At 48.8% G+C, this 21,559-nt stretch overlaps 2 protein-coding genes across 2 annotated transcripts; both read right to left on the minus strand.

The window, feature by feature from the left end:
• Positions 1-19,848, minus strand: LOC123955289 (interferon-induced protein with tetratricopeptide repeats 1B-like). Its single transcript, XM_046027165.1, has 2 exons — positions 19,807-19,848; positions 1-2,614 (listed from the first exon to the last, which is right to left on the minus strand). Exons 1-2 carry the CDS (start codon positions 19,833-19,835, stop codon positions 1,195-1,197), a joined length of 1,449 nt encoding a protein of 482 aa, XP_045883121.1. The 5' UTR covers positions 19,836-19,848; the 3' UTR covers positions 1-1,194.
• On the minus strand, positions 7,696-19,874 carry IFIT3 (interferon induced protein with tetratricopeptide repeats 3). The gene is made up of 2 exons (XM_046027164.1): positions 19,807-19,874; positions 7,696-9,591 (listed from the first exon to the last, which is right to left on the minus strand). Exons 1-2 carry the CDS (start codon positions 19,833-19,835, stop codon positions 8,148-8,150), a joined length of 1,473 nt encoding a protein of 490 aa, XP_045883120.1. The 5' UTR covers positions 19,836-19,874; the 3' UTR covers positions 7,696-8,147.
• Positions 19,875-21,559: the final 1,685 nt, after the last annotated feature.

A 21,559-nucleotide genomic window follows, 5' to 3' on the forward strand; every position in this document is an offset into this window, starting at 1 on the left:
TTTACTGAATGTTTTGGGAGAGAATGTTCTGGTTAGAAACGGGAGATTATATCCTGCCCCACACAGCAGTTAAAACTTTCATGTATTTGTCACGTTTAGCTGGTGACTCGGAAATAGGCTTTTCCCTTATTTGTCTTTCCTGCAGTACACTTTAGTTTTTCTTAGATGTGAGGTCATGTCCAGCCATGCGTCTGGAGCACAGAGATCCTCTGTGACTGCCGGTGGCTGGACAACTTTATACAACAGGGTTTGAGTTTCTTCTGAGGTTAGAGACTTGGCTTCCTGGGCAGGGGGTCTTGGCTGCAGGAGGGCCCTGGGAAAAGGGCCCTGGGTCTGGAACATGGCAGTGACCTCCTGCAGTCCCTTCTCTTTTCTTTCTCATCTTTGCTCTTTCGCTTTGCCTTCAGATCTGGTAGGTCAGCGCTCCTGGCCACGATGAAAAAGAAATCCTTTCTGTTTTTGTTTTCTGTTTTCTATGCTTTTTAACTTCTGAGTGGATGGTCGGATATCTTCCAGATACAGAATGCATACATGCACAAATATGCAGGAGCGTGCCTGTGTGAGCTCCGGAGTCAGCGTCTCTGGAGAGAGATGCGTGAGGCATGTGCACAGGAGAAGCCTCTGCCCTTGGTTCTGGATCACAGTCTCCAGGAATTCACGCCTTGAGTGTGTGAACGAAGCCACGGGAGGGTCTTTGGACGGATGCATGGGCGTCCTGTGCGTGCGTGCCTGCAGATACATGGGAGTGCCCACGCAGCTACACTGGCGTGGGACTGGTATGCAGGCCGAGGAGGGACTGAAATCTTCCCTGTTTAAGACTCCTCTGTGCAGGAGACCTGGCAGATTGAGGATGGAAACTGCTCATTCCAAATGCAAAGCCAGAAGGAAAAGGGCTCTTGTTGGTCTAGCAGGTCATAGGTGCCCCAAGCAGCATTCATCAGCCTTGGCCAATGGAGTACAGGGGTGTGTTACAGAAGAACGGATGCTCCTTTCAAAGGCAAATGGACAGAAGGGGAAAGAAGGGAGAGAGGGGTCAGGGAGGGAAGAAAGAGGGGAGTCAGCAGGCAGCTGAGTCTGCGTTCTATCAACTGTTCTGTATTTCAGCATGTTCCAAGTTTCTGAAAGCGACGATCAGCAAAAATGTTTGTTCTCTTTGGCTATGAACACATTAAACAGGTAACGGCGACCTCCAGTTCAACTCACAGTGTTGAGGTTGGCGGCCAGTCTGAGAGCCCTCTCATAAAACTGCAAGGCTTTGCTCACTTCCCCTTTCAATTTGTGGATGAATCCAAGGATGCTCAAACTTTCCACCACATGGACATCCTGATGAACACGTCTCTTTGCCAGCTTCTCTAAGGCAGTGAGAATCTTTTCGTTGGTGTGGGAGGTTGTTTTGATTTTGAGACCTTTTAAATAATGGGTGATTGCTTTATCTTCAGATCTCTTGTGAAGCTCTTGGAAATGGCCGTAGTGGTAATGAATCAATTGCTGTACATGATCATAGGTGTTCTCCCTGCACAGCACTTTCTGAAAAGCCTCCTCCGCCTCTGCGTATTGGCCTATTTCTGCGTACAGGTCAGCCAGGTCAACGTAAGCTAAGTCAAATGTGGGCTTTATCGCCAAAGCCTTTTGAATTTCACCTATAGCCAAGTGAACCAACCTGCGGACATTTTCTCTGTCCTGTCCTCTGGGCTGCCAGTTGGCAGCTCTCTTGACTGCGATCATTTGTGCTCTGTAACAAAGCCCTACCTGGTGATGCAGGAAGGCAGAGGACGGGGTGGCCCGCAGGGCCATTTTTAGGAGCCGAAGAGCTTTATCCAGATAGCCTTTCCTTCGGTAAAACTTGGCCGCGTACCGGAAGACATAGGTCTGCGAGGACGTGTTGCCTAGTGCTTCTTCGATGTACTTTTCTCCTTCAGCTTCTTGGCCTACGTCCTGGAGCTTCAGGGCAAGGAGAGCCTTAACATACGCATCTTCCGGGTTTAGTCTGATGGCCTCTCTCAGGGGCTGCAGACAAAACGCCTCGCTAACCTGTGTTGCTTTGTGGAAGCCGTCCAGGCGGTAGGTGGAGATCGCATACCCAGTGCTGAATTCAGGGTTTTCCGGGTCCATTGCCAGAGCCTTCTCAAAGCAGGCCTTGGCCCGTTCATAGTTCTTTCCTCCGCATTTCAGCAAGGCCCACCCCTCCTCGCAGTCCATCTGGGGACACTGCACGCTGTAGCGGGAGGAAGCCCCGAGCTTCTTGCAGGCGTCCTCCACCTTGTCCAGGTAAGCCCGGGCTTCCTGCGGCCTGCGCATGCGGTGATGCAGCCAGGCGTAGTTGCCCCACGTGACCAGACTTCTCGCCTCGGACTGGGCGGCCTGTTCCTGCTGGATCAAGGCTTCGGCTTCCCGCAGGCTCTGCAGGGCTTCCTGGTTCTGGCCCTTGAGGTGTTTGACGTAGGCCTGCAGGTTGTGGATCCCCGCGTTGTATCTGGTGTCCAGGAAATCAATCTCATCCAAGATCCTGTTTTCTAAATCGGGCAGCTCGGTGTCTTCCACTAGCAACTCCCACGTGAAGTGACATCTCAGCTGAACCAGGCTCTCTTCAAGGAGATTCCCTTCGGATTTGTCACTGGAAACATAGACGACAATTATTTGCAATTTCAGGAGCGCTCAGTCTAACGGAAACGAAGCCATCACTTTGACTGGTCACATACTACCCCCCACCGTTCTTTCCTTCCCAATATCTGTTGCCTCTCTGGCTTCTGTGGTCATTGACATGAAAACCTGAGGAAATACTAATTCCTTCATGGTGCCAACAGGTAGGGTATGTGTTCTCTAGAAGCAACTTGAAAGAGGTTAACTCTGCTAATGTCAACATCATTTTAGCCCCACCCTCAACACTACAAAACCCTTCTGTCCCTCTGCCCCTCTCAACATTGCGAGACATCCCTAAGGCCATCTGGAGAAAAGTGGAGACAGCGTCCCCTTGTGTTGGGCCATTTTTGGACGCTGCTGGACGGCTTTCATATTTTTGTCTGCGTTCAGACATGTTTGTGGAGTGGCCTGGTTGTCGTGATCTGTCCTGGTGTCAGGGTTCCCCGTCTAGTGTTGATGTCATGCGAAGGTGCTGTGGGAGGACACCGGTTCTTGCTCTGGGTCGCTGTCCAGCAACACCAGGGCCTAGCTGATGGTGTGGGGCTGGCTCCCAGGTGTGGGGGCTCGCTCTTCTTTCTCTTCAGGGAACTTCTACATTGTGGCTTCAGCACACAGAGGGGTGTCCTGACATTTCTTAAGTCGAAGGTTATAAAGACAAGAAGGATTACCGAGAAAAAGAATAGCAAACAGGAAATGTGTCTATTTTATGCATTCCAGTATAAAGTTTTTGTTTTGTTTTGTTTTAGGAAAAGTATATGCTTCAGAAGGAACGTCGTATAAGATCTCTCTCTGGATGAATTTAAGACATCTTTCTATCTCTCATCCAGGGAAGGACTTGGGCAATTTGCGGTAGACCACATCTGCCCGTCCCTAGTTCCTGGAACAATGTAGGCCCTCTTAACATCTTATAAGCACAGGAAATGGTTTAGATCTATGTATTCCTCCCAAACTCAGCACGTCTCAAGACTGCCCATATATAGAGAATCCCAGTCCACTCCCTAGGTATGCTCTGATGATAGAAGTAGCAGTAAAACTCTTTTAGCAAAATGGGAGCATGGAAATGGAGAGTGGGAGTACCCAGGGGCAGAAGAAAGGGAACCAGGGCCAAGAGGGCCCACTGTGGAAGCAGACGTTCACTTAAAGGGAAGAGTGGCTTTCAGCCAAACATTGCTTTATGTGGAGGGGGATATCTGAGTTTGCTCAGGTCATGATCTCAGGACCCCGTGTCATGTCCGGCTCCGTGCTCAGTGGGGAGTCTGCTTGTCCCTCTGCCCCCCACGCCAGGCTTGTGCACTCAATTCTATCTCAAATAAACAAACCCTTAAAAAAAAAATGAAAAGAGAGGAAAAATCCATTGACGTATATAATTCAAACTATTTTTTCTCTTGTTCACCTGGCTCTGATCAGTTGGATTCATGGGCCCCGCCACTGAAAGTGGGTTCGAAGGAGAAAGATTTTGGCTCGCCTGCACTATATAAGCTCACTTCCAGCCAACCCTTTGAGTGATGCATCCCTGAGCTCCCCCATGTGTACGGGTGGATGTCCCAGTTAACAAACAGCTGTTTTTCTCTTGCCGGTCTTTCTCTTGTCAGCCTAATTGGTAGGATGACAGGCCAGGAGTGTACGGGAAAAAGATTTCTTCTCCTTCCTTACACGGACGTAAAACTTACTGGCGATTCTGACACCGTGCTGAGCAGGTGAGTCTTCTTAGCATATTGGCAAATCTGAGGGGGGTCGTGGGTCCCCTCACTCCATGCTTGAAGGACCCTCACTCACCAGAACATGGTGAGACCACGGTTTGGGAAAAGGAAGGAAGAAGGGGTAGGTACCCGTGGTACTGGTAGGTGTGCAGTCATTGGCGGCAGACTCCAGGGCGGGGGCTGCAGGGAATTGCTGACGCATCAGGCTGAGACTACCATCCTTAGAAAGGCCCGCCTGCGAAGTTTGCCCTTGGCTGGCATCTGGCAGCTTGGATTTTTGGAACATTCCCACCACCCCCTAACTGGTTAGTTTGGCTTACCATGCCCAAAATGTTCACGCAGACAATGTGGTTAACACTGACACCTGCTTCCCACCTGGGAACTGGAATTTTGACAGGTGCTAATAAGCAGAGAGTGCCCGTGTGACGGGTCCCCAGTAAAACCCTTGGGCACTGAGGCTCCAACTAGCTTCAGAGGTGTGGTCACATTCAATGCTGGAGGAATTAAGCACATCCTGTAGGATTCTACTGGGACAGAACTCTGGGGAATTTGCGCCTGAGTTTCTCTTGCCTTCACCGCAATGCTCTCTTTCCCTGTGCTGAGTTTGCTTTTGTTGTAATAAGCCTAATGCACGAGCAGGATTGTATGTTGAGTCCTGTGAGTCCTTCTAGTGAATCACCAGGCCCAGAGGTGTGTCTTGGGGACTCCTGATGCCAACTTCCTAGTATTCTCATTGGAAAACACAATGTAGCAGCCTATTAGGGAATGGTAATTCCATCCACGGAGCAAAGGACAGGGAAGACAGGCCAAGAATTGCTGAGTGTAAGTCTGTCTCCACCTTTCCCAATTTCCTATGAGAATGAACCAAAAATGAACCACAGAGGAAAATCCTAGAGGCCAAGGCTAGTATTTCCTGAGAGCTGAAGAGATCTTTGGCATCCAGGCGGCCTGACTTTGACAAAATGGAGCTCCCCATGTCAGCTGGTGGTGGTTCCGGAGGGGCTGCTCCCACCCGGCACGGACATAATTCTAAATTTCTCTGCGTTACCTTGTGGAGCATTACGACTGTCAGGGTCCTGTGAATTGGCCGGATCAGGATGAATTTAAAAACCCAAGACTAGATTGCAAAACACAGTGAGAAGGAGGAGGAAGATGGAAAGCCAGAACACTCAGGAATCACACACAGGAGTCAATGTGAGGCGGGGAGTTTGGATTAAGTAGAGAAAATGACAGGCAAAGAGTCTAGTAGAAATCCACAAATTAGGGCTCTGAGCTGCCCTTGTAGCAGAGCCTGAAACCTCTTGGCTTGTGCCAGCAGAATTAGGGCATAGCATCTCAGAATGCACAGAAATACGCGGGAGCAGAGTGCTTTGGTTTCATACAGTTACAGGCTCGAGTGCCAGTCAGACCTCTCCCTAGCTGTGCGCCCTCCGGCAAGTTAGCCAACCTTTCTGAGCCTCCTACCTTCCACACCGGATTTTAGATGCTAGCAACGGGCTGAGCACAGATCCTGGAAAGTAGTTCAGAGGCCAGCATGTCAACCCGCTCTTGTTTCATTGTTACTGTTTTGTAGCTTAGGACACTTACTGTTTTCTCTTCCCAGCACCCTCCTCTAGGATTCAGGGAAGTCGTCGTCGTGGAAGATGTGATCCCTGAGCTGGCGATAATGACAGTGTCAAAGTTCTCAGCGGAGACAATGTGTTCCTATATTCTTCAAAATTTTTTGAGAGTCTTGTCAATCATTCTAGGCACTATGGGGCTGGGGACGGGCATACAGTTGTGAGCAGAGGACTTAGAGTCTCTGCCTCCCTGGAGCTGGTAACTTGAGGGGAGGACCCATGGTTTCCCCTGGGGAGACTGACACCGCCCTGGCCCCTGCGCTCCTCCAATTGTCTCTTTTGTAGACAGCCCAGGAATCTGCTGGGACATGCTGTGTGGTCGCCAGTTGAGCCTGCCCCACAGCCTCGGTGGCAAAATGGCATGGGTCTCGGAGCTCAAAGTCCCCACCGGGTTCCTAGCTGGGTGAGGTTGCGTATGGCCCCAGGTAGTAAGGAAGAGAGGATGTCAGTGGAAACCAACAGTTTATGTTACTCCCTCTGGGTCTCCGGGGGCAGAGTTGTGCGAGGTCAGGCTCACACACCAGAAAGAGTGGACTGGGGGTGTTCCCTCAGACAACGGTAGATGGTACATGGAGAAGCATCTTTTCAATAAAATTGTCCAACAGCAAAATACATCACAGCTTACCTGGGTAGGTCAGGACCAGTCAATAGAAATTCCGGAGCCTCAACACTGTCTAGAAGGTGGATGGGACTCGGAGCATAGGACAGCCTGGGTGGTACCCCTGCTGGGGAAACCTCCAATCTCCCTGATGGCCACCGCTATCTAAAATCTGGGTCCTTGAGCATGTGTGTTTGCATATGGCAGGCTGCTCCACACCACACTGCCCCCCTGCGGTAGCGGTAGCCAGTCCCCACCTTGCCCCTAACCCATGCTCTCCCATGCTCTCCATGTTGGTTTCCATGGCAATAGTCTTTATTTGGGCCCAGCCACTCTTCTGGAACTGGACACAAGAGACAGTGCTGCTCCAGGCCCAGGCTGGCCAGGAGTCAACAGTTCAGTGCTGGGCACTCAGCTGTACCCCCAGCCTTGCGGCAACCAGCACACAATTCAGGGTTGGGGGGGCACCTCGCTGCAGTCTGCTGCTTTTATAGCCAATGTAGCTTATGAAACACCTTCCCAGAATTCCCCTTCTGCATGAGGAAAGAGTCACATTTCTGACCCTCCACTCACAAAGGAGATGGGCATGCCAGGCCCTCTGTCTTGTCTGGGTACTGGCATAGGCAACAGTCTTCCTCTGCACACAGGTAATCGGATGACACCATTAGGAAAGGGTACAAATGCGGGCCTTGGAGTCGGTCAGAAGAGCCGGATGGTTGCTGCATGGAGGACGACACTACGGGCTTCCCCAGCTGGGAGGTGACTATTTGAATATTTTCATTCACTCAGGAGGGTGAAGATCTTTGTCCCCATCCAGCCTCGTACTAGTGCCCCTTACACACAGTCAGGGAGGCCACTGCCCTCGTATTTCTGGGTGAAGAACCACCCCGTTCAGTAGCAGCTGCTGCTGACTGGGCCCTGGGCTCAGCACCTGGCCTGGAACAGGGTCAAGGGCAGGCCAACTCCTCCTCAGAGCTACCCCGGGCATGGTGAGAATAGTACGGTACGACTGTATCATTTACCCACTGTCCCTAGATACCGTCCTGAAGAGAAGCTTGGGGAAGGAGTATCACCCTTAGTCACACACGCAAACCACACACTTACTTCAATCCTGAGTCGAAATTTTAAAAAAATTTATTACAACATCACTATCAAGAACACATATTTACTGGAGTATTGCGATCGAGAATATATATAAACACAGGGCTGAAGCCAAGAGAAAGACAAGGAATATTCTAGGGTTAGTCCAAAGGGGGTCTTTCAGGGGCTCCAGAAGGCGAGATGGCAGTGGGGCAGAGGCCGGGAGAGCCGCTGGCAGGCAGCAGCCAGCGGTGAGCCTCGGTGAGGAGGGCGGAGCGGGGAGAGCTGATGAACAGAGCGCAAACTGAGAAACAGTCAGCACCACGCAAGGCGGAAGCCCTGTGTCCATGGGTGATTTCACTGTAAGGCCCACAGGCTAGAGGAGTGTATGTGGCTGAGATGGAAATGGGAGGCAGATACGAGGAAGCAACCCTACAAATATACCCTAAAGCAATCCCGGGGCATCCCGGGTTCCCTGACTGTGTTCCTGGCCCTCCGCTGCATTTCAGCTTAGGGTTCCGGGAGCTCTGGGAGTGGGGTTGTGCCCGTGGCCTCACTGCCTTCTTCAAGCTCAGCCAGCGGCAGGAAAAAGCTGCTTATGCCTGTGGGGCTGCTCCTTAAGAGGTAGCCCAGCCCCTTCTCGTAACATTCGGCTGCCTGCAGCAGCTCTCCATTCAGCTTGTGGATTAATCCTTGGAGATACCAAGAATTCGGTGTGTTTTGCCGAGGCTGATTTCCAGCCAAGTTCCGTGGTGGGTATTTTGTCTTTCCTTCCTCCGTTGATTTTGCACTTGTGGGCAAACCCTCAAAATCACGTTGGGTAGCAGTGTCTTCAGACTTCGCATGACTCCCCTGAAAGCTGCGATAGTGCTGGGGGGATTGTTGCCTCCGGGTGCCCGGGAGCTCCTTACTGCAAGCTAGCTGATGGTAGTCTTCTGTTTCCAGGAGCTCATCAGAATATGCGTGCAGCGGATCTACTCCCTTCTGAGTAGCTTTAATCACATAGTCAATAGCACACTTCTTTAGTTCTCCAATCTTCTCTCCATTCCTACTAGCTTCGGATTCTCCTGTATTCTGAAGTTGTTTGACCTTTGCCCTATAGCAGCACGCAATCTGGTGACAGAGGTAACCATCGTTTGGAATGGATTTCGATGCCTTCAGAAACAGTTCGATAGCTTTGTCTAGATCACCTTTTCTTTGATAAAACGTGGCTGCACTGCGAAGGACATCTGCTTGGCAAGGCGTGTCCTCCAGGGCCTCCAGGACCAACCGCTCGCCGTCAGCTTCTTCATTCATCTTCTGCAACTTCAAAGCCAAGAGCACCTTGATGTACTGATTGTTGGGATTCAGCTCCAGGGCCTGCTTCAGAGCGTCCACAGAGCACGGCTTCTGTGGTTTATTGTCCAGACAGTACGTCGCGATGGCCAGCCCTGAAGAGAATTCCGGGTTGTTGGGCTTCTCCTCCAGAGCTTTCTCAAAACACACCTTGGCCCTCTCACTGTGCTGTGCTCCACACTTCAGCCATGTCCACCCTTCTTCACAGTCAAGCTCGGGACACTCCACACTATATGGGTTTGAAAACTTCTCGCACACTCGTCGCACCTTGTCCACATACATCTGAGCGTCTGCGTGTCTGCCCAGGTGGTAGGAGACCCAGGCGAAGTTGCCCCAGGTGACCAGACTTCGGGTGTCCGCTTGCTCCGGGTGCTCCCGCCGGATCAGCTCCTCCGCCCGCCGCAGGCACTCCAGCGCCGCCTCGTGCTGACCACGCAGGTGTTTTATGTAGGCCGAGAAGTTGTACATCGTAGCTTTGCACTCAGTGTTTACCGAGTCAATCTGGTGACACACTCTGTCTTCTAGATCGCCTAAGACACCATCTTCCTTAGGTAAGTTCCACGTGAAATGGCATTTCAGCTGTGCAAGGGTTTCCTCCAGAGAATCCTTGTTGACCTCGCTGTGAAGAAAACAAACACGGTCACTGGGACACGCACCTGCGAGGCACTGCATCTGGGACGCGGTGACAGGTTGTGTCAGCTCGCCAGGCTGTGAGGTGCCCGAGCTCTCGTTAAACGTTAGGTCTGGGGTGTGTGTGACGGTGTCCCCAGGAGAGATGAGCCGCTGACTCGGTGGGCAGGGAAAGCAGACTGCCCTCCCCCGGTGTGGACGGGCCTCCCGCGTCTGCTGAGGGCCCCAGTCGAACCGAGAGGGAGAGGAAGTGTGAATTCTGTCTGTCTGTGTGAGCTGGACACTGGCCTTCTCCTCTCTTTGGACTGGAGCTTATATCGTCGGCCTTCCTGATTCTCAGGCATTCAGACTCGGACGGGAGCCTTTGGCATTATCCCTCCAGGTCTCGGGCATTTGGACTCTGACTACTGCTCTCTCCTGGGTCTGTAGCTTGTGGCCCGTGGACCGTGGTTATTATGCTCAGTTTCCATATCGTGTGAGTCAATTTCTGATAATAAATCTGTCTCTTTTTCATTTTTTGTGTGTGTATATATAATATATATTATATACTATATATACAGTTTATATATAGTATACAAAGTATATATACTATACACACACATATTTTTTAAAGCAGCAGTAGGTGAGGATCTTTATTTTAACCTTGATTTTACTGGAGAGTAGGAAAAAAAATAGGTAAAAATAAGTGTGCTTAGAAGTTATTGTAGAATGCATAAGAAAGAGGGTTAAAATTCTCAGTAAGGGAAACAAAAACTATGTCCAATTGTATAAAGTCTCCTCCCTTGCAAGAATGGGAATAAAGCTGTGAGGGTCCAGTTTGGTTTTGCTGTTGACAAATATACAAGGTCACAGAAATACCAGTTGAGGTCAAATGCTGTGAGTCCACTCTTTGTACCTGCCTACTTTCAATCTGAGCAAAGCTGATGGCTCCAGGGCAAGGCCGAGCTGATGGCAGGCCAGCCAAGAGTTCTCCACCCCAGAGTCCATCCTGTCTTAACCTTCAAGTAGAACCTGAACTAAACGCCCTTAGTGAAGCCTGAGCTCTGGAGTGGGCTGACTGAATTTCCTCTATTATGGTGCTCAGAGTTGTCTACTTCTTCGCCAGCAAACACAGGGAAGAACCTGGAACAACTCCCTTTAGCAAATGCCTGCTACCTGTCCGCAGCCTTGGTGGGTGGGGCCTGGGCATCACCCAGCAGCTTCTATGTACGTATATGTATCTTCTACCAGTTCTGTTTCTCTGGAGAGTGCTGTGCATTCCACACCCTACATTTTTCTAGACAGAAGAGGAGGTACCCTCCCTCTTGCTTCCTGGCTTCATCTCCTCTAGCTGTGGTCTGTGCAAGAATCCACGGAGCAGGTGCCTCCAATGTGTGGGCAGACATGGATGGGAGGACAGGAGCTGGGATCTTTCGTCCTGCTCCGCCAGAAGTCGGGCTGAGTCCTCACATTCTGGGCAAGGCTGATTCAGCCATCCCATGATGCCTTTGCATCACTTGCTTAGTTTTGAAGGATGCTAAGAACAATCAAGGTTAGATATCCTGGCCCTCTTTGGCCTACGAGCTCCCAGACTGGTTAGAAGGAGCCATGTAAAGAATCAAAAGCCCAGAGGTGTTTGCTACCATGCTGTGCGACCCAATCTTTCCCTTCAGCTTCTCCACTTTCTCCCCGCATCATACACACAGATCCCCGGAGGCTCGGTGTCAGTCTCACTGAGACATAGTCCCTGACACAGGCCAGATCCCCAGATAGAACCAACGTATTTTGAGAAACAAACAAAACTGTTTGTTTGGAAGATACCAAGGGAGATCATTTGCCTTATTCAGTTCAGTAAGTTACGGAGTTCTCAAAGTGTGTTCTCATGTCGATATTTGCCTGGGGCTTAGGTGGGTGTTTTACTGAGTTTGTGTTCCTTCTTGCCTACCAGTAGATTCCATGAGCTGGGAAAGAACTTCCAGAAATCATGAAACCCAGTTATTGTCCATAGTCTCGGATTCCACGGACTAGCACAGTATCAGAAAAAAGTTATGAGCCAAATAGAGTTGCCAACTCATGGGGGGGGGGGGGGGGAAGGTAACCCCAAAGACACAAACCACCTGTGCTTACCAATACTGTATTAAAACAAAGAGGAAAAAAAGAAGCATTTTTATCATTACTGAAGAAGGAAGAAAGAAAATCAGAATCAAGGGAAGTCCTTTAGTCAAAAAATAATATTACTCAGTGAGGAGCCACTGACTTGATTTGCAGTTTCCTGTGTGGACCAGCACCAGTCCACACGCACGGCTGTGAGAGCTCTGTTCTAGCTGTTTCTGTCTCTCCAGTAAGGCCTAGCTGAGCCATTGCTGACCTGGTGTGGTTGCAACCAAAATGCTTTATAGTGAGAGACGCAGAGGCGAGGGAATCGAGCCAAGCCCAGGGAAAAGGGGGAGGCTGCTGTCTCTCTACATAGCCTTTCAGGTGTAGGCCTCTGTTCTTGGCAGTCTTTTCCATCCCTTGGGTCCCTGGCTAGAGCCCCACAATGCCAACGTCTTTTGTCTCCATTCTAGGGTGTTCCAGTTTGGCTTCATCTGGTGATTCTAGCTGCCCTGTATGAAGGAGTAGAGATCAAAACTCAGGGTAGCAATTATTAGAAAATAAATATTAAGGGAAAGTTACAAAGATGCTCACTGAACACATATATTTATAACTGTTACACAATCAAGGCATTGATAAAGTGATAAAAGTATTTCTGTGTGTGGACATTGGTTACCTGTGCTGATCGCCCAGTTAGGGCATTTAGAGAGAGGAAGGCAGGCAGCAATTTCAAATCAGTACAATGTATCCATAGATATAGGTGCCTGGAAATAATAGGATGAACTTTCTAAAGATTGGTAGAGAGTGTTCATCCAGCTTCTCAGTGAGCCTAGAGAAGGGCAGGAGACTTTGGAGGTCTTTGCCGCAACAAAACCAGGAGCCACTTTTTAGTTGTTTAACACTCTTTCTTTCTTTCTTTTCTTTTCCCCTCTGTGGCGATGATGCAGGCTGACATATTAGTAAACCAGAGAGATCTTACCAGACCACATTTTTAAAAAAGATTTTATTTATTCATTTGAGAGAGAGAGATAGAGTGAGCACAAATGGGGGAGTGGCAGAGGCAGTGGGAGAAACAGACTCCCCACTGAGCAAGGAGCCCAATGTGGGACTCGATCCCAGGACCCTGATATCATGACCTGAGCTGAAGGCAGATGCTTAACCATCTGAGCCCCCCAGGCGCCCCAACAGACTACATTTTAAAGCACTTATTGATAAAGATTCTCTCTCCAAGATGAAATATATTCCAACCCTGTCATATATAAGCTCTGGGAGATGTCAATAGCTCATGAAGTGTAGGACAGGCAGAAAAGCTCACTCTACATTCCTGACCCCAGCAGAGGACTGCGAGGATGGAACATGTTGGGATATCCCATCATACCACTCCTTCACAGTACTTGAGCTGGTCATGCTAGGACATTTATGGTAACAAGGAGCAGTTTATTCAGGAAGATAGCCAACTACATAAGTGGCTTCATAATTATAAGGTCTATTGAAAACTGGAACTAAGGTCTGTTGGTTTTTCATAAACCTTCCTCCATAGCTTTCCATTTTGATTAGATATTTGATACTTGATATCCCCTGAAGTAAGATTTGGAGCAAAGTATATGGGACTGGGAGTCCTGATATCTTGATAAGAAGAAACATAAAACTTAGAGCTGGCATCCAGGGGATCTGCCATAAAACACTAATGCCTTGGTAGGTAAATTGCTTCTAAATGTAGTATAATGATTAAAATACAAAGGTTTTTAAGAATAACTATAACGACCATAATTTGTTAATGTAAAGACAAGGTAAAAAGATATAAATGGTGACATCGGAAACATAAAATGTGGGGGGAGGGCAGAGTAGAAAGGATTCTTTCAAACTTAAGTTACATCCTTAAAATAATCTGTTAAAAATATAAGATGTTTTATTTAAGCCTCATGGTTACATCAAAGAAAAAACCTGTAGTAAATACACCACAAGGTAAAGAGAAAAGGATATAAGCCTATTACCACTACAGAGAAGCATGAAATCACAGAGGGAGAGAGCAAGGGACTAAGAAGGGAGCAATGGGATTATAAAACAGGCAGAAGACCGTGAACAAAGTGGCCACAGTAAGTCTATAGCCGTCCAAAATTGCTTCACATATAAATGAACTAAATTCTCCAATAGAAAGACATGGAAGGGCTGAATGGATGTAAAGAACACGTGCTGCCTCCAGCCGCAAGGACACATGTGGACTGGAAGTGGGCAGATGCAGAGGTGCTCCAGGCAAGCCGACGGTAGCAGGCGTGGCTCTACTCGTACCAGACTAAATAGACTTCGAGTCAAAGAGGGAAAGAAAGTCATGATGTAATGACAAAGCAGTCAATCCGAGAACGGGATGGGATATTTATAAATGTTTATGCACTCAACACACGAGCCCCGAACTATGTGAAGCAAATACTGGTAGGCCTGAAGGGGATAGACAGCAATATGGCAGCAGGAAGGGACTTCTGTGCCCCTTTTCAACAGTGGGCAGATCATCCAGAAAGAAAATGAAGGAGGAGACATCGGACTTAAACACTTTAGATCAGACGAACTCAGATGTTTACAGAACATTTTGGCCAATAGCTGCCAAATACACCGTCCTCTGAAGTGCACATGGGACATTCTCTAGGATAGATCATATGTTAGACCACAAAGCAAATCTTAAAACTTAAGTGAATTCATATCAGGCATCTTATCTTTTTCTTTTTTTAGATTTAATTATTTATTTTAGAGGAAGAGACAGCATGTATGGGGACAGGAAGAGGGGGAGGGAGAGAGAGAATCTCGAGCAGACTTCCCACTGAGCACGGAGCCCAGTGCAGGGCTCGATCCCACGACTCTGAGATCATGACCTGAGCCAAAACCAAGAGTCAGATGCTCAATCGACTGAGCCCCCAGGCGCCCCTACTTAATTGCTTTTTTAAAAACCAATACGCAGGTGTGCCTGGGTAACTCAGTGGGTTAAGCCTCTGCTTTCGGCTCAGGTCATGATCTCAGGGTCCTGGGATCGAGCCCTGCATCCGGCTCTCTGCTCCGCAGGGACCCTGCTTCCCCCTCTCTCCCTGCCTGCCTCTCTGCCTACTTGTGATCTCTCTCTGCAAATAAATAAATAAAATCTTAAAAAAAAACCCAAAAACCAATACCCATTTGTCAACCTTCCTTACTTAGCAATTTAGCTCATATGCGTTTTTGAAAGTTGCTCTAAATGTTCCTTATATGTTTATGTGTGCAATTTGTGAAATTACTGTGCAATAATTAAATCCGGATATTTAAAGGGGGAAACAAAGCAATTGGGTAGGATGACTGCTGAAGAAACTTGATAAAGAGAATGTCTAAGTTCAGGTGAAACAAGGGGAGTTGAATGCCCTTCCTCCCTCCCTCCCTCCCTCTACTAGAAACCGTGGGGAGAGGGCTGTCCCTGTGGCCCAGGAAGAGACTCCTCACAGCCCCCAGCAGCAGCCGTGAGGTTTTGCGGAGGAAAGCAGGTGAAACCAGCAGTACTAGTCCTTAGGAAATACCCAGATTTAACCCACCGACACCCCTTCTTGCTTCTCTTCCCCACCTTCCTGCACGGTGGCCGTCTTTGGCGGGACCCACGGACCCCAGTGTAGATGCCACTTCTCTTTCCAAGGCCTGGTCAAAGCCATCGCTAGAGTAGAACCTTGAAATGTTCAGAAAGAGCCTCATAATGATCAGAGCAGGAATTTCCAGGGAAATTCTGAGGCAGCTTGTCGCTTGGGATGCTCTGGTTGTGGTCCTGATGACCGCGGGCAGGGAGAGGCAGACCTCATGCCCAATTAGGTGGTCAGAACAGGCACCACTTGGGGAGCCCATCACTTTAGAACATGAGCCAAGGAACTCTCCAGAACCGTTATGCTCCCCCTCTGATGTGCACAGGGGCCAAATCACCCGAGGACCTTGTGCAAATGCAGATCTGAATTCGGCAGGGGTGGGATGCTGCCTTTCTAACAACCTCCAGGGATGTCGGACTCAGACCACACTGCGATCAGGAGTAGTGAGGCTCCAGGAAGATTTCCCTTTTTGGCAGAGATTTCCAACCACCAGATTCTTATCCTCAAATACCCCTTCAGTGGGCAAGCCATGCTTTGTATCAACGTCCTTCCTGGGCCACCCACTCCCCACCCACTCTGGGTGTCTTGCACTTGCACATACGTATGGTGCAAGGAGCATTTCTTGTGTAGATGAAATCCCGTGGTCCTCCTTAAATACTTTTTTTTTTTTTTCCGGGCCTTGTTTCTGATTTCCTCAGTCTGGATTTCAGCATGCAGGGCCTGCTAGTGTGCATTCTGACAGAGCCCTCCGCTCGGCTGGGATACCCGCCTTCTGCTACAGTTGGAGATCCTGCGCACTTTCTCCCTGCTCCTCGTCCGCAGGGGAAGCCTGGGGATGACGGTAGGTCAGGAAGAGGGTGCCTCGGGTAGACTCAGAACTGTTTTCCTATTGTTCTAGGCTCTTTGGCTAGTCTAGTAATTAAACTGACATAAGATAGATGAGCAGGGGGGAAAAATTCAATTTTATATGTGCAGGAGCCCCATAAAAGTGTAAGACCCAAAGGCAGGCCTTCAGCTGAGGAGTGGACGGGGGCCTGGGATTCCCAGGAATCCCAGTGGGCAGGAATTCCCAGGAAGATAAGCACACAGGGTTGGTGACCAGCCTTTGCCCTGCTGTGCAGGCAAGTCTTTCAGATAAAAAGTTATCTCTGGTCACAGCTCCTTTGGGGGGCAGGCCCGCCTATCTGTCAGGCGGTTAAGGGAGAGGCCAGAGTTTTTCTGGAGCCTGCTGGGTCTCGATTGCCTTTGGCTCGAAGTAACCTCCAGTCCAAAGGGGCCCATTTTGGGCCGGCATTTCTTCCTCCCCTTCAACATATTTACTCAGTAGATTTCCAGGGACAGGCAACCTCGTTATGAGCCGGAGCTGTGTCATGCTGACTTGGCCCTGAGCACCTTTGCACAGAAGGAAGCACACTTTTGAAATAACCACAACCGCCACAACAAAACTCACGGACTCAGTCTTTTCACACAAGAAAAACGAAACAGGGGCGAGGACCTCCTGGAACGATGCTGGGAGGCCCCAGCCCTTTTGACAGGATTTTGTCGGAAGGATCGCCCTCAGGGCTCTCGCAACAACTCCTGCCCCTTCCCACCTGCCAGGTCCAGCTCCCCTGGGAGCACTTCCCTCCGTGTCTTTAAATCAGAACCGGCCACAGGCATAAGAATGCTCGAACTGTTAAGATAGATTTATGACGGAATGGGATCAATGTGAATTTAATCCATAAGCAAGCACCGAATCGGCATCATGCAGGAAGCTGCTCGCAGGAACAAGATTTGTGAGAAATTTCTCAACTTCCTCTCAGAAAAGTTGGGCAGATTTACCTCATGATGGCTATTTCTCTCAGTTCTGAAAAGCTGGGGTCTGGGCTGATTTAATTTTCTGCCCGTGGATGGTGGATCGGAAGCAAATGCTGAAGAGGCTATACCTCCCCCTGCCCACCCTCCCCCCCACCCTGGGGTAGCTAGCCTTGAGGTCTGTGCTTTTGTCAAATGGGAAAGGACAATGAGCCTGCTGTCACACTATCGTGGAGGTCCCCTTCAAGGAGAAGCTGAAATTGAATGTGTCAGAGCTGAGGTCACCCTCTGCTGGGAGCAGGGTTCCACACAAACTGTTTGGAGGGTTGGAAAAGGGCATCATAGAAGCAAGCCCTAGCCCCAGAGCACCTGTTGCAATCTGGGGGTGGGCTTGGGCTCAGGGATCTGCATCTGTACAAGCCTCCTGGAAATTCTGTACCTGCAGGAGCCCCTCCCTGTACCCCATTTTGAGGAGCACTGCTCCGGAGGGATTTTGGAAAGCAGTTTCCCATGTACTTGTCAGAGACAGTGTATCAACCCACGAGTCAGGCAATCGAGAACAGAGGAAAACGACCGCAAGACACCCAGACTTCTGCTCTCTCTTTGACCTGCTCTGGAATATTTCTTAAAATCATGTCACTAAGCCTCATTTCCTTACATTCAAATTATCCCTGAATGAATTTCCTTTTTCCTTCCATCCAAATTATAGAAAACCATGCCCTGGGGAGGTCCACCTTTCCTTCTCCTAAGGTGTGGCTCCATGTGCTCTAAGGTGCGAGTTGCCCTCAGAGACAGCCGTCCTCATTCTCGCAGTGTGCACTTTGAGAGCCGAGTCCTTCTGGTCCCTGCCCCTTCTCTCCAACAGGAGCATAATTAATAGCCTGAAGACATTCCACCCTTCTGGCCTTTATACACATTTCAAGACGCTCAGCACTAATGACCCAGCTCTGACACTACTCTCTTGGGCAAGTAATTCACCCTCTGAGCCTCATTTTGCTCATCTCGAAAATGGGGCTAATAAAAAAAAAAAACACAGTTCTTCCTTCCTTGGGCTACTGGAAACATGATATGAACGTGAAAAGGACTTAACAGAGAGGCGCTACCGACTGCTGACCGCCATGATCGCCGGCATATGAGTGTCCTAGTTCTAAGTGAATTTTTCGTGGGGCAGAGGAGGGCGCCCATCAGCCAGCCCCCAGAAACTAGGGGTTCTCCCTCCCTGCTGCTTCTCCTCTTTGGCAATTTTAAGCCCTGCTGGCGAGGAGCAGCCACAACCGGCCCTGTCCATACAGCCTCTGGGAACAGGGTAGCTTGATGTGGGCATCAGTCCAGCAGAGTCCACAGAGCCCCCGGCCCCCCAGACTTCCCCAGGTCAGGGGCTCCGGACACACCCAAGCACAGGCCTCTGTAAAGCCTCTTGGGCAAACTGGCTAACAAGGCATTGGGCAGGGTCATGTTTTCTGATCAGCCCCACTCATGGAGGCAGTCAGAAAAGCATAACCCAAGGAACTTGTCAGTGACTTTCCTTTACACGGTGCATCCCCAAATACCAGCGTGCAGAGCCTTTGGCGGGGGGGTGTTGTGCTTTCTTTCCTCACTCCCTGAGTGGTCACTGGGATCCTCCCTCCCCGTGGGTCTTTGATGAGAACAGCTTCTTCTTCTCTCAGCTCTATCTGATGACAGAATTTAAGCATGTCTACATGCATTAAAAAAAAAAAAAGTTTGCTGGATTATACTTTACATACAATAAAATTTGAAGTGTATAGTTTGATGAATTTGGACCAATGTATACACCCAAGCAGTCACCACCACTTTCTCCTTAGAGACTCGATTCCATCCCCAAAGATCCCCCAGTGTGCCCTCCTGACCAGGGCCACCGGCCTCCACCACCCCGGGTAACCACTGACCTGCTTTCCATCACTAGGGATGACATCAGTATTAAAAAAGAGATTAGGTCATTATATTTTGAAGGGAGATTGCTTGCTGCTCCCCAGCTCTCACCACAGAAATGAAAACAAACCCTAAGCTTCTTGTTTTGTTCTCATATAAGATTTCTGGAAAAATGCCTATCTGTAAGCATTGTTTCTTCAACTTCCCGCCTTAGACTGATCACACGTTTCAGGACAAAAGGAGTTGAGTTTGCACTACCAATTCCATCTATACTAATATCTGCTAAAAAGAAATGCTTCCCGGGGCGCCTGGGTGGCTCAGTGGGTTAAAGCCTCTGCCTTCAGCTCAGGTCATGATCTCAGGGTCCTGGGATGGAGCCCCGCATCAGGCTCTCTGCTCAAGCAGGGAGCCTGCTTCCTCTCTCTCTCTCTCTTTGCCTGCCTCTCTGTCTACTTGTGATCTTTGTCTGTCAAATAAATAAATAAAAATCTTAAAAAAAAAAAAGAAATGCTTCCTTTTAAAGGGCAAGAAGGTTTTAACCTCTTAGTCCTTTCAAAGAAAACAACCATCAAAAGCCCATAATGAGTAATTCCCCGGAGATCGCACTTTGACTCTGCAAACGGTGCTCCAGTGGGTCTAACAGTCCTGCCAAACCTTTCTGCTGCTCTGGGATCCCAGCTAGCTAGGGGAGCATTTCGAGAAGTTCTGAGAGCCTGAGTATGTCCACCAGAAAAAAACACAGAAAGAGAAAGTGCATGTTTCATCTGTGAGCAGCCGGACCACACAGGACCCTGCCTGCACCGAGAAGCTTCATTTACAAGCTGGATGCGAGATCAAGGGTGCTGACGCGTTCTGTCACTGACCTCCTGTCTGCAACCTGCTCCTCTTCCATTCTGAAAAGCAGAGCTCCCACCTGATTCGTTCTTCTGAAAATTTTAGCTTCTGCCTGAAGTCAATGCTGAGGGAGCTATATAAGGGCTGTGGGTGTGGTGAGGGGTGGTAGGGGCGGGATGTCAGCTGATGTTTTCTCCTAGCTTCTGAGCAACTGATTACCTCAGTGACAGGGAGGGGAAGTGGAAAGTGAAACTGACTGAGTTCAAGAGGAGGAAAAGAAAACTTAATGTGGATCTGGACTGATTCAGTCAAAGCATGTTTCCAAAACATGACTCTGAAACTTACAGTTGGAGAGAATGTGAAACACTCCCAGGAATCTGAGCGTAAATCTAGGGCAAGTCCCAGGAAACGGCTTTTTTCTTGCAGGTGAACATTTTGTTTTATTTACCTTGTTTGAAAACAAACAAACAAAACATTAAATACAATAAAATCATACAGGTACAAGACACAAGAAAAATGTTTTTTAAATAACTCATTTTTCTATTGAAAATGAAAAGAAAAATTTAGTGAAAAACCTAGAATGAGGAAACACAAAATATAAATGTTACGGTGTTTGTGTGTAACCTTGACTATCTATAGTCTTGAATCCCTAGTATTGAATCAAATGCCAATCAAGGTATTACTTTCATGGCATTTAGTAAACATGACATATTCAATTGACATTTCTCTCAAAAATCAAAAACTTTTTTTTTTTTTTCCTAGAGAGAGAGATTGAGCACTGGCTGAGAGCGGCAGAGAGGGAGGGAGAGAGAGAATCCCAAGAAGGCTCCACGCCCAGTGCAGAGCCCCACGTGGGGCTCCATCTCATGACCCCGAGATCATGACCTGAGCCAAAGTCAGGAGTCGACCACTCAGCCAACTGAGCCACCCAGGGACCCCCAAAACTTTTTTTTAGTGTAGTTGACACCAAATATTCATTAGTTTCAGATGTACAACTCTGATTTGACCAACGCACACATGCCGCTGTGCTCACAAGTGTGGCCGCCATGTGTCCCATTAACTGGCATGACTGCGTCACTGTATTCCTTATGCTCTGCTTTTTATTACGTGACTTACGCATTCCGTACCTGGAGGCTGTGTCTCCCTCTCCCCATCACCTGTTTGGCCCAACCTCCCACCTCCTTCCTCTCTGACAATCATCCTCTGTGTTTATAGTCCTGATTCTACTTCTCATTTGTTCATTTTTTTTAAGTTTCCACTTATAAGTGAAATCATATGGTATTTGTCTAAGTCTGATGATTTCACTTCACATAATACCTTCTAGGTCCATCCACATTGTCTCGGGTAGCACGATCTCATCCTTTTTTGTGGCTATGTGATATTCTTCTCTGTGTATGCGTGCGTGTGTGTTGTGTGTGTACGTGTGTACACATCTTCCTTATCCATTCATCTAATGATGGACACTCAGGTTGCTTCCATATCTTGGCTATTGTAAATAATGCTGCAGTGAACAGGGATGCATTTATCTTTTTGATTTAGTGTTTTCATTTTTTTAAAAGATTTTATTTATTTATTTGACAGACAGAGATCACAACTAGGCAGAGAGGCAGGCAGAGAGAGAGAGGAGGAAGCAGGCTCCCTGCTGCGCAGAGAGCCTGATGCGGGACTCGATCCCAAGACCCTGAGATCATGACCTGAGCCGAAGGCAGAGGCTTAACCCACTGAGCCACCCAGGAGCCCTGAGTGTTTTCATTTTCTTTGGGTAAATATCCAGTGGTGGAA

This window comes from Meles meles, chromosome 13 (genome assembly GCF_922984935.1).
Source record: "Meles meles chromosome 13, mMelMel3.1 paternal haplotype, whole genome shotgun sequence".
NCBI classification, from domain to species: domain Eukaryota; kingdom Metazoa; phylum Chordata; class Mammalia; order Carnivora; family Mustelidae; genus Meles; species Meles meles.